At 43.8% G+C, this 13,565-nt stretch overlaps 1 protein-coding gene across 10 annotated transcripts in view; it reads right to left on the bottom strand.

Moving 5' to 3' along the window:
- The window catches only part of LOC121603475 (oxysterol-binding protein-related protein 8), a 35,880-nt gene that overhangs the window by 9,473 nt on the left and 12,842 nt on the right, over window positions 1-13,565 (bottom strand). For 4 of the 10 annotated variants that reach the window (XM_041932244.1, XM_041932251.1, XM_041932241.1 and 1 more), the window contains one exon: window positions 1,213-1,268. The exons of 1 other annotated variant lie outside the window; for it this stretch is intronic. In XM_041932244.1, coding sequence (XP_041788178.1) covers window positions 1,213-1,268 — 56 coding nt within the window. Of the gene's footprint in view, window positions 1-1,212; window positions 2,303-2,493; window positions 2,831-3,136; window positions 3,718-7,387; window positions 7,448-13,565 lie in introns of those variants that run through there. 5 more of the 10 variants (XM_041932243.1, XM_041932248.1, XM_041932247.1 and 2 more) reach the window with 5 other exon arrangements.

Here is a 13,565-nt window from a genome sequence, read left to right on the forward strand (position 1 = left end):
ATCGATTCCGGTTTTTTTGGAATTGATTACGGTATCGGCTCCAGAATCAGCTCCGGTATCGTCATTGGTTCCGAAATCAGAATCGGCTTCGAAATTGGAGTCGGTTTCGACATCTCAATAAAAATAGGCGTTTGGGTCCAATGATGCGTACAGATGCGTACTACGTACTGATGTTACGATTCCCAGATCGATTCCGAATACGGAATCCCATAGCTGTATGGTAAGTTGTGCGTATTCGAGACTTGAACCTAAGGCCAATATGTCGTACACTTAACATTATTCATGGTCGACGGTCGTTATTAAAACAACTTAAAAAATGTCACAAATTACTGATATAGATAAACAAAACTTAGTAAAGCTTCTGATGATATTTCATCCCAAATATACATTGTATTTTTCTAAATTTTGGTTAAAAAACATCAAATATCAAAAAATAAATAGAAATAGCTATGAGTAAAGCATAAGATTCACCATACTTCCCTTCAAATACACATATCAATCAACTATTATATAGGAAATTTTCCTTTCGTTTTTAGAAAACCTTTCGATAATTTAAATAATAATTAATAATTACGTATAAATGATACTATTTAATTTTTTTTTAATTTATAATTCATTAAACAAGGTATAATTCGTGTATCCTTTAATAGATAGAAACCCACCAGTCAAGGCGAAATCTCCTTCCCATCAGTGAACAAATCGATCCCAATCACGGTGTCCCATCCTATTTATTATTTATAGCTGCACTGCACTATTCGAAATGCTTTCTGACGGCTTCACCAGCAACAAAATGCAATTAAAAGCCAGATTTCCCGCACACTGCCACCACCATCGGACAGGTAAGCCTCTAGAGTGAATATTGCACATTCCAAATATAGGTACGGTCTCCACAATTGATCACAGCCGAGCTAAAATACTGCATCAAACCCGCGATTCCGGCAGGATTTTGTGTAACCGTACCAATCCACTGCTGCAGAATGAATTTATCGGAAAGGAGAAAATAAAAACTACACCTCTTTGATAAATTGAGGCCATCAGGGAATAGAGTGTACCAACAAATTACACATTTCAATTGCGAATCACTCCACACATCTGGCGGAAAATTATTGATTGAATTTTACATCAAAACTCAACAACATGCGAACAAAATCATTTGATTAAAACAAAAGGACAATTAATAATCCGCTTTCCCCCTCTGCCAACAACACTTACCTTGTCTGGGAAGCCGGACTCGATCTTGGGGCTGTTGTCGTTCCATCCCGTGATTCCTAGAAAGAATTTCATAATTGATACAGTCTGCTCCTTCGCGATGTGTATATGGCGGGTATAGCGTGTGTTTATGTGCGTTCGGTGTTGTTGAGGAGGGGTGGTTGTTGATATGGTTTTGTTGTTATGACGCGCGGGCAACACGCCGGGGTGCTATTGCTGCCGTTGTTACACACTGCTGCCACACTAGTGTGTGCTTGTGTCTTCAAATGGGGAAGATGTGTATTCTTTTTTTTCAACGGGTGTGTATAAGAGGTGGAGGAGGGTGCCGGCAGCACATTTGCCACCGAGGAAATCGGTTGACCGGTGAACTGTTTGTGTATTTGTTAACTTTACGGTTTCTGCATTCACATTCTGCTGGCTATCTACTTCTACTAGCGGGCACACGATCAAACAGGCACAACAAACGGTAATACACAAAGCAGTTGCCAAAATGTGCCGTCACGGTCACGAATCGAGAGCCGCGCACGGCAGTGCTGCTTCACCGATCCGCTTCTCTTTCTCTCTCTCTCTCTCTCTCGTTCGCTCACGTACCGCGCTTTCTAACGCGCTACACAATGCACAAAACAACTAATCTGACATCATGCTCATCTCTCCCCGCGATCCGCCCTGGCATGTGTTGACGATATTGTGTACCGCGAACGGGGATGATACTCTGCGGGGGTATTTTTCTTCTTTCTCGCTTTTTTTGGTTTGTTTGTAAGCAATCACACTACGTCGCAGTAAACTAAAGGCTAACAGCGACTACACGGGGCAATGATGTTGTTGTTGATGATGATGGTGATAATAATGGTCCTACTGCCCAACTGGTTCTCAGTACACACGTTTGCGAAATCAGGTTTGTTAGAACTACCATTAATTAGAAGACTACCATCACTACAATAAGCCCCTCTTCTTTGGTTCCACCCCCGTCCCCTCTGAGGGGGATGTTGGATACAGGTACGCGATAGAAGATGACAAAATCTTCACAACACTACACGCACGCAAACAAAATGCTCGCAAACAAAATGCACGCAAACACACACTATAACAGTAACTTAGAGATGAAAAAAAGGAAAACAAATTAAAAAAACACACAGACACACACAGAAACAATAAAACACACCACCAAATCTACATCTAAAATGTGTGCCTTCTATCGCACACTTAGCTTAAGTTCTTCTGTCACAAGTATGAGTAAGCCTAACGGAGTTTCCCATTTATCAGCTTCCGAACGCTGCTGTATACCATGCATTGCTACGCTTCCGGCAAACGCCTCCAGTTGCTGATTGTTTAACTCTTAGCATTCATCTCTTTTATCGGCCAACTAACAAAAAAAAACACACGCACACACCGACCAGCCAGGGCGTGTGCTGGTTGCCGAACGGACTGGAACGGATCTTCCCGGCCAGGGCCTACGCCAAACGGTTAATTGGTTATTTACGGCGGTGAGCAATCGCGGGAAGCACACACGAAAATCATATCCCTCACTGTTGCCACCATAGTTCGTACGGTACTGGAACTTGTCAGTTGGTGCTCTTTCGTTTCCATAGAACCATTCACTCAAGCTTAGCGGCACTTCGGTAACTGGCAAGATGCATCGCCCAAAGCGAGGGAGGAAAACCCCTCTCACACTTTGTTCAGCTAGCGAAAAAAAAAAACAAAACAACAAAGCTGATAAACAAACAATGCCCGCGCAAACACTGTCCGCCAGCGATGGGCAACAACACACGAGATCCCGTCCCGGGTTACGCGATCAGCTCTGGCAAAATAAATGCTGGCCGCGTTCGCGCACGCAAGTGCTTTAAATTCTTCACGATCACTTTCCGGTAGGCAAGCAAGCACGGACGCACGCACACACGACCCCAGATGACGCAAGGGTTTTATTTACATTGCATCGAAAAGCAGACGTACGCGAGAGAGCGATACGAAGCAACCACAACCAAAGAGAGACGTTCTAAGTGGGCAATCTTTTGTCTAAAGCGTTCAAGATCACGGCCGAAACGAAACACGATTGTTTGCCCGCATCACTTGCAAGGGAAGGAGCAGAACGTTCGCGACACACTATGCGATAAACGGCAGTGCACAGGACAGGAAACGGAAACTGCCCGCCCCTCGAAACGGTTGCAACCGGACTAAGCGCCAACAGCCGAAGCTGACCGGCCGTCGGTCCCAACGTCGTAGCCGTTCGTCTGCTAGTGTGTGGACACATCGGTGGGTTACTAATGTCGTGCAGCTCTAACCACCACCACCACCACCAACACACCACTCACTAGCCGACCGGGACACACGGAAGCAGCACTGTGTGGCTAGAGTGGTGATGATATCGATGCGCTCCGGTACAGGGTGTATGTGTGCGTACATAGCGTGTGGTAGAGGAGCGTGGCACGAAACCCGACCCTGACCGCTCAAGCCGCTGCCACTGTAGCACGGTGGTGGTCTTGGTTTCGAAACGACTACCACTATTTCGGCCGCAAGACGCGCTCAGGTGACCGCCGACTCCACTCCACACGGTGGCACGTACCGCAAGAGACCACCATCGCGCCAGCGGCGCCGCAGCAGCTTGCCACTTGCCTGCCTAATCGACTACTACTAATTACCATATGACCCCCAATTCACGCCTCAGCGCTTTCACCCACTTTCGCGCTGCTCACCGCTGGGTTTTGGGACCGATTGTCCGCTAAGGGCGCCACCGAATGGCAACAAAACGGTTGCACTCACACACACACACCCAGGCTGTAGGACACACGTAGGGTAGGTCGAAGACACCGCGTATTGGGGGGAGAGGTTGTTTTTTGGATGAAATAAAATAGTCATGAATATGTTGCAGCGCACATTATCACAGCCCTCGGTAAGTGGAGTAAATTGTATATTAACGGTTAAAATGGGGTTTTTTGGGGAAGGTGTACGATACGGTAAAGTGACCCGTTGTACTTGGTACCCTTTCATTTCGCTTTCTAGTTCGTCTCGTTGTCTTTTCTGTTTTCACTTCTCTAACGACCCCGATGAGGAATAAAGTGTTTGTTTCATTTTATCACACTCGATCATCGATCGATGTTCGATCGCAGAAGGCGTTAGATATGGGGCGGGAGAGACAGCACAGGTTTTTTTTGTTTAGCCGATGCATGTAATCATGCCATAGGACAAATGAAAATAAAAATTCATTAGAATGTCAATTTCTTCATTACAATCTCTACCCAGGAATCGGTAGATTCGGTATACTTCTTCTTCTATTTGGCGTAAACGTCCTTCGCGGACATGCCCGGGCCTATACAGACTTTCAAGACTTTATCCAGTACCACGTAGCCGGATAGTCAGTCCTTGCTACGGTTGACGACTGTACCACGGGCCGCCCCTTTCAGTATACAATCAATGTACATTTTTAAAAATTGTCAATTATGTGATGTTATGAAGATTATAAGACATGTATGGGAAGATAGATAAAGACGAACACTACGGGTAAGATGGACACTTCTCATATAAAGGTAATTTTCGAATAATTCAACAATTCAACATCTGCAAGTAAATCAACACATTTGAGAACATTTTTAATAATATTTAATTTTTAATTTAATAATATAATATATGCAAAATTGGTTAAATTCACGAGCAAACCAATTTTCAATCGAGCACACCCTTGTGGATCTAATTCGAATACTGAGGATTTAAGGCTTTGTAACTTGCATTGTTTATATTTTCGTTTATTACATGAATGAGTTGTCGTGATCATTAATGAATAAACTGGCGAAAGAACGAGAATGAAAGCAATACAAAATATTGTTTTCTGGTGGTTTATGATTCCTGACACCAAATCGGGAAAGTCGTAGGGAAAGATGGATACCGAATTTGTTGATTTATTTTACTTCTCATATCAATTTACGTCGAATGAAGTCATCAATCACCTTATTTGGCGGTTCTATTCAAAGGTTCTATTTGGCGTCAACGTCCTACGCGGGTCCTACTTTATCCACTACCACGTAGCCGGATAGTCAGTCCTTACTACGGGGGGACGGTCCATTCCGGGCTTGAAACCATTACGGGCGTGTTATTGAGTCATTCGAGGTGACGAATTAAGTAAAGGTATTCCGAAGATATATACCATCCAACAACTAAATAAGCCAGAAATGAAATGAAAAATTTGAGATGAAATGAGAAATGAGGGTTGAAATAAGCCAGAAATGAAACACCAGTTAAAATAGCAGCCATCGTTATGTTATTACTCACTCGACGCTGGCGAGGCACTTCACGAAACCCAATATCGTGACACTACATGGACAACTTTAATCAACAAATATAGAAAGCATTGATATGAAATCGTTCAGGAATAGATGAGAGATGAGAGAAAAAAAAAGCTTCACCTATTAACAAGTCCCTAAAACATGTTGTGGACGCGAACTTTCGGCGGAGTAATTTCCTATAGGGAAATTGTTCTGTAAGCTGGTGCAACGTCAGCTATAGTGCCTAGTATTTTAATAATGCTTTAGATTCTGCAGTCTACGAGGTGTTAGAAATGGCGCTTACAATTCCTAAATTCATGGCGCAATGAGCCGTCTTTGCAAATTGACCAAGACTTTGTTTATGTACGTACCAGGACGTGGAATTCAATGGGATATGTTAAAATACTATACACTTCCACGATTTCTAACGTTTTTTACAGATATCCATCTTACCTTTGCTAGATTTTTAACATTTTCCTTAAGGTGTCCGTCTTGATCTACTTTCCCCTAAATGTTCATACACTGCAGCTTTGCAGTTTGCAGGCCATTGTATATGATGTTGGGTAGAACGATGAATCATCATTGCCACTATGGTATTTCCAAAGCAAAAGCATTGTCTTCAGCATCTAAATGCAGTATTGAGACAATGCAAATGTATTCAGCTCATTAATTAATAATTTCAAAGAAAAGACACATTGTTTATTTATTAATCATTCAATAACAAAATTATTACTGTATTGAAAATAATTTCCCGTACATTATAATTGCGCTAGAACGCACGCCAAAACGCGCTATCGCCCACCAACGTCGTCGGAAGCGCACACGTCAAACCATTAATACACGCGTATAAACAAACTTTCGCCCTTGCAATCGGGGGCCATCGAAAACGCAAAAAGCTCCACTCGCGTGAAACCATTCGAGACGGCACAATGGGGTTTTTGCGGTGCATAATGTGCTGTTTACAAATTACCATCAACCGCCGATAAAGGGAAACGCCTACACTGCCCACCCCAGTGAGGGATGTACGAGATACGAAAATTAAAACGACATGTCTGACTGACATTTAACCGCTCGGTCATATCCTTGCGCAGTCACGGTCATGACTACTACCCCGGCGACTAGCGGATAAGGGGACACTCCTCACGTTCACAGATTAACGAAATTAGAAATTTTAAACACCGCTGAATGCTGCACCTCCTCCTCAAACCTGTTGTTGTTGTTGGACATCCGTGACACTACGACACTACACTGTTCTTGTTGCTGTGTGCGCTGCACCGCGACCATGGACCACTCAAACACCCTTATTAACCCTTTAGCAGTATTGTGCTGACAGGGGAGGTGAATGATGCACGTTCAAGGTGATCATACCGCGACTATCTAATACACCGCAATCAGAAAATGACAACCTATCTCTCTCGCTAAACGTATGGAGGGGGGAAGGGGGGCAACCCCAACATCCGGAAAAGCGCAGAGCGGTGACACACTGCCCCGTGCGCTCCTTCACCTTGCAACCTTCACCTCACCCACATAAAACGCAAGGTCACCATCATCATATCGTCTGCATCATCATCATCATCATCATCATCATCCCCATCATTACCGACCGTCATACAATTACGCATCTACGTGCAGCCGGGTGTCGCTAATGATAGAGAGCAGGTGTGAGAAGCTGTAGAGCGGTGCTGCACTACAACAGATGCTACACAAATGTATCGGTTACCAGCAACCCAGAGCAAGTAGGAGGCGCAGATACAGAAAGGAGAGGGAAAGAGAGAATGCGATAGGGTGGCAGTCAAAGCTAGGACGTGCAAGAAAGAACGTTCGACACCTATCGCGAACGATTTGCTACCCACGTGCAAATAGCCAAGTAGTAGTGTGACAGTGGTGTGAGTTTTGTGGATGGAAAAGATTAAAATTTAACGTACCGTACGGGCCAGTACGGCTCGAGCTTAAGCAGCGCCAATTGTAGTATCGATGGATGAGGCCTACCAAAATCGGGAGGGACGGAAAGTAAGGCAAGGAACGTCAGAATAACATCAGAATATGCAAATTCAAAATCACTACACGGACACAAACACGTGGCGCGCGAAATTGATCGTTCGATATCGATGCAGCGCCCAGCTGGACATGCTAGCCGCCAGTTCCCACGTCTTCCGTCACGGTCACTCACGGGCACGGTGCACGATCGATGATGTCCTTCAAGAAGTTGCCTACCTATATCAGCACAGCTGCTTCTGATAGGTTCCTTCCCACCATCATCAATCGTACCCGTGGCGGCGGAGAGCTTTTTTTTTTTTTTTGTTCGATAAAGTATTGTTTGAGAAATTAACACCTATCATCATCGCTCAGTGTCAATTATCACATTCAACGGGTAAAGTGGAGAGCAAAACATACTTCCCTGGCTCGCAAAGTAGATATTATACTCCCAATGTAAAGATGATTTGCTTCAGTAGAAGGACACTTTACTTAGCTTCAGGAAGCAAACAAGCTTGTTTTTAAAATGCATCAAAATGAAACGTTTACTCTCTTGTTAGACAGGCGAAAGCGTACAAAATGCGCCATGGACATAATCTCTAGATAAATTCACATAGCTCCACTGCTAGCTGAAACGATCGAAAGTATTGAATGCTTTCTAAAAAGAGAACTTTTCAAACCAGCAGACGAGCAACATTAATCGACCTACCAGATGGTTCCGTCAGCTTAGAGCAAATCCTTGCCGACTGTCTTAACATCGAAAGCGCACCGGTGTACAACCGAATGAGTTCTTATCCCACCATTCATCTCTACCACACACACACACACGCACACACCCCGACCAACGAATATAGCATTGAAGTAGAAAGGGTATTTATTTTTAGCAGCAGCAAAACCATCCAACCCGAACATTTCTTCAGGATTAGTGGTTTAACGTGCTGCAAGATGCACGTCGCAATATGAGAATACCCCCCGCCAACCATGCACCCACAATAATTATGTTCCTTTCATCAGCTACTTCAGTGGCTCGTTTTCATTCAACGATGCTTTACTAAGGAAGAAAAAGAAAGAGCGCGCGCGCAAAACGGTCATCGTACACATAATCACCACATCCTTACATCGAATATTGCATCCTTTTTCTTCATCCCATTGCAACAAAACTTCACCTATCTTCACAGACGGCAGAACGACACACCAAGATGGGGAGCAGAAGACAGGTAAGTAAGTACTTGCATCATTTAAGCGTCCATTTTGCTTCATCAGGCGCCCTATTTATAGCGTTTAGCGGATGTTTTTCTCAACGACGGCTCTTTATGGTCATCTCCAAAGATGTGTGAGGTAAACAGGGCGGTGTGCTTTAGAAAACTTAGTCCTTTACCGTGTAGGTCATACCGTGCTAAGCAGAAAGCATGGAACATCGACAGTCGAAGAAGCTGTTGCCGCTCATGGAAGAGCACAACATGCATCGATCGATTCTATTTTCCAATGCACAAAACTGACCTTTCCAACAATTACGCGACCAAGGGTATCGCGCATTACCTAATCATGGTTTCCAGCGCTTCTATTCTGGTTGTTGTAAAAGCGTTACACTTCACAGTCATCAGTGATGGAAACGCAAATCTCGTGCCTTAAAAGCTTTATTTGATGCTCCGTGTATGAGAAACAGTCGTGACGAACGACCGACGAGCATGCAAAGGGCCCATATCGTTTGGATGCTCCAAGCGAGACCCTACCCAAGTACACAAGCGTGTATACAAACTGTCGCGGCGTTCATCCAGCGTGTGCGGTAGCGTTAAGCACGGTGAGATGAGAACGAAACTAATTTCCCTAATGGACGATCGAGATACGTAATCCACATGAACTAGAGAGAGAAAGAGAAACAAATAACTGGAGTATGGGAGTGACGACGAGTTCATCGGTAAAAATTGAACGAGAAAAAAAGCTACACACACCACCCGCTCTCCATGTTCTGGGTGCGATTTTCCTCGCTAACGATGTCCGGTTCACACCACGCGAGTCGGTTTAAATATTTGAATAGCTTTAAATTATTCAGTCACGCTTCACGGACGGCCGCGATCAGTTTTGTGTCAAACGGTGGTCGTCCGCAGGGAAAGGATGTCGTTCGCTCCCGCTGTACCGTGAGTGTCAATCGAGTTCGTGTTCGGTGGAGCGGTTGACACACCGGGTGTGGTTGCGGCGAATGCACTTGTGCCTTTTCTTTTCCTTCGCACAATCGCTGCAGTGCGGCAAGTGAACAAGTCGGTCGGTTTGTTTGCACTAGCGATTTGCTTGTTTAACTGAAGACACTTTTCAAGTTTGTCTTGCACTGTCACGAACCGGGACAAACAATTTCCAACGATAACTTGTGGAAATTAGAAAAAAAGACAGGAAGATTCTTTTCTTGAATATCCTATCCTAGGTTTAGATTTTTTTTACGCCTCCTGGTTGTGCAATATTCGTGAGGTTTTGCCTGCATCACTCACGTTTAAATACGGACTGCACATTGCACAACTTCCTTACCTGGAAATTAAACAGAACAGTGCAGCCAATCTTACGCAGGCGTGTTTCTTAAGAATAAGAAACACAAAATTCAGTTTGAGTTCTACCGTTGAGAAGATTAGTCCAATCTTTTCCTCATTTCACCATTCGCTACATTCTTCTACTGCCTTTGATACGACTTTGATGCTTCCGGATCCTCCTTCAGTGTTTGGCAAATAGTTTGCCGGGCAACTTAAACAACAATTTCAAGCAGCTAAACTATTTTTAACGTTCCACGTCAAGTGCGAGAAACCAGAATGAGAAACCAGACGCGGTTAGCCAACAGGGATAACCTAGTTATTTTCTTGTTCGAGTGAAGATTTCAGTATCTTCAAAAATTGTTTAACGATACCAGTGAAACGAGTTTCGCCTCGCGCAACGACGCTACTAAACGAAACACGCGCTAAAAAAATTGATTACACCTATGCCGTCATAGCATTGTAGATAAGACAGAAAGTAGCGCACGACACACACCTCTGCTATCTAATAATAGCATCAAATATATACCGCTGACCACCTATCCTTAGCTTATCAAATTGCAATTGCTGTGACAGCTTCGAATGATAAGAAGTTTGCGTTGATTTTTATTGTCGCTTAACAGGGAGCCCACCAATGTCAACTGCCACCGACAGTGATGATTGCCAAATTAAATCACTGACAAATGTGTCCAATATAATCTCAACACTTGGTCAAGCTCGACATCCTACCAGTGAACAAATCATCAATCATCTGCAGCGTGTCGATATTGCGGCATTCATAATAACTTTCTTTTAAGTGAAAGCTTTTCGATTACGTCAGCCTTCAAGCGAATAGCCAAGCAGGGAACCCCCACTGCGAGGAGTGTTATTGTAAAGAACGGTAAGACCCGGCTTGCCCTCTTATCAGTAACAGCTCGGTTTGAACAGGCCCATTGGAACGCCAGTGTAAGCGAACATGCACAATAAATCAATTTTGCTTCTAAAGCCCTGACATTCGCTTTTATCGTAAGCTTTGTGGACAAAGGCACAAGCAGTACTCCTCTTACCGGCTGCTCCAGAACAAACAATGAGATAGGCTTCTCCTTGCCGCAGCAAAATTACACCAACGGTTGATTACGAGTGCCCGAACGATATTATCGCGATTCTATCGACAACAAAAAGAACCAGAATAATGATGATGAAGGCAAACGGTGCTTACCGCAGTTATCTTCCCACCCAGAAGGAGGACCCGCTTGTGCAAGCTTTTCAAACGATCAAACGCTAACCACCCTCAAGTGTGTTGGCCAATCAACGGCCAATCGGCCGGCGCGGGATGGTATTACTTCTTTCCTCGGTAAGAACGGCCTCGAACCGAAATGGGTTCGATTCACGCGACTGATCATTGGCACCGCCGGGCTAGTAGTGTACCGGCTAGGTCGTGCAAGTATGTATGGTGAGTTTAGATTGTGAAAAACGTTTTGCTCTGGATATGCAGGAAGAACATGGGTGTGCAAAAGGGCGGTGGGTCGTAAATTACGCCCGTGTTTTATTTCTTCATTACGGTTGATACACTTCCGCTTGCAGAACAGTTTTAACGGAAAAAATCGTTTTTCGTAGCCATTTTAGGCAGCCTCGAAACAAAACAAAACAATTGGCACGTCTTTTTTGCGAATTTAAATGAAAAAATCAACCTCATAAATGAAAAAATAATGAAAAGAAAAGATGAAGCCGCAATTTTCTTCCATTAAATCTGACCTTACGAGAGATTCAGATTAAGATTTAGAGCTTGGTGCTAGAAGACTTTCTGTTTTCGAACAGTATTTTACAGCATGCTATCAACTCCTGTGATGGTCAAATAACATATAATATCATGTCACCTATCGACTTACCAATACAACTATGATGCATCGTTAAATCGTCGGGGAGAAATTGAACCCACCTAGAACTTGAAGTTAGACAACGCATAAAGAGGACAACCATGCGTATACTTTATATTGCCAGAAGCGGAAAGTTAGATATGTCTTAAGCCGGTAAGAAGGAGTGCAACATGCTATGTAACGGAGTAGTGCCTCTACAAAACGGGTACTCTTTTTCAGAATCTACAATTTCCGATTCAATAGTGCAATATCCAACCAAGTTGATGTAGCAGATTTCACACCTCCCAAACTGACCTCATTTTATACCGAGTAATATGTTTTTGCGGGAAAATTTGCTTATTAATTGCAATGCAAAGAAAAATGTTAGCGAAAGAATTCGCATTTTAATAAATCTTTAAGGTGCCATGTACTGGTCGAAACAATTCAAGAATTCATTCAAAACTCGACAAGATTTGAGATTTGTTAAAAAATCTATTTTGAAATCAGCCGTTAAAGTTGTCAATTATTTTAACAAAAAAACAAGCATTCCTAACGATCACAAAATCACGTATTTGACAGGATCAGCAGGGTTTAGTTTATTTTGAGCTGCTATAACTTGACAACAAGATCACAATAAAGATCTAAGCATGACAGATGATATGCCGAGCAACAGTTGGGGAGTAATGGTAATGGTGTAATGGTGAGTAATTATCATCTTTACTTTTTAAGACCATCAGTGTCTGCTAACTAGTAAGTGTAAATAGTGATTTGTCACAAAGTAACTAAGCCTCATTCCGTTACATTCTACGTCCAACATCCCCTTTATCTGATTAAGTTAAGTTAAGTTTGCTAATGTAGTCCTTTTGTTAAATAAGACGCATTACAGCGTATCAACTCTTCTAAAAACTCAAACTATCAGCACTCTAATTAAGCTGCACAGTGACTCGCCAAGCTTGGTAAAGTAAATACAAAAAAAAAAGTTTCGTATCAAATGTCAGAGCAGACTTTCCAGCTCACAGCCCATCAGCCATAAAGTTGAATCATGATTTCAACGTAATTTCCCAACAACCAAAAAAAGCTTTCGTGGGGGCGGCCGTGTGCGGTTGTTTATCATCCGCATTTTTCGCTGAAAACATAGCGTTTTCTTAACAAACCCAGAAGAGCTCATACCGGTACCGGAATATGAGCCGGAGCACATTTCCACCGGATGAGAAATGTTCCAATTTTCCACAGCAAAACCAACCAACCGTTTGGCAATGGGTGATGCCAACCACCAAACCGCACCACCCTAGGGAACTTTTTGCATGATACCCCCCGGCCCGGTCGGTCGTTCGTGAGCAGTCAAAACACCCGGCAAGATTCCGTCGGTCGTTCCTTAAATTGAACGGGCGGGCACAGCATTAAGTAACGCGAGCCCGCGTCGTTGGCCGGTGGCTTTAAGACGCTTGCAGGCAACTACCAGGGTTGGTGGTCGGTTTGCCCTGACGATGATAAATAGAGCGCCCACCCGCAATGACGATCTTATGTCAACCGGCGTAAGACCATGACGTCATGTCAACCCCCCCGCCGGGAGACGGAACATATGGAAACCGAATCAGCAGCTCGCCCTTCTGCAGTAAAAACAAAACCGCTCTTGTAGCTCGTTTTATTTTCTCTTCTTTTTACCCTCTATTATCCTTTGTCGCTTGTTCTGCCATTGCGATTACATAATACGCCGGGGCAGGCTAAACACACGCACCGGGAAACACACACACACACACTTGTCGCTAGGGTCGCCG

The sequence above is a fragment of the Anopheles merus genome, chromosome 2R (assembly GCF_017562075.2).
Source record: "Anopheles merus strain MAF chromosome 2R, AmerM5.1, whole genome shotgun sequence".
In the NCBI taxonomy this organism is placed as follows: Eukaryota; Metazoa; Arthropoda; class Insecta; order Diptera; family Culicidae; genus Anopheles; species Anopheles merus.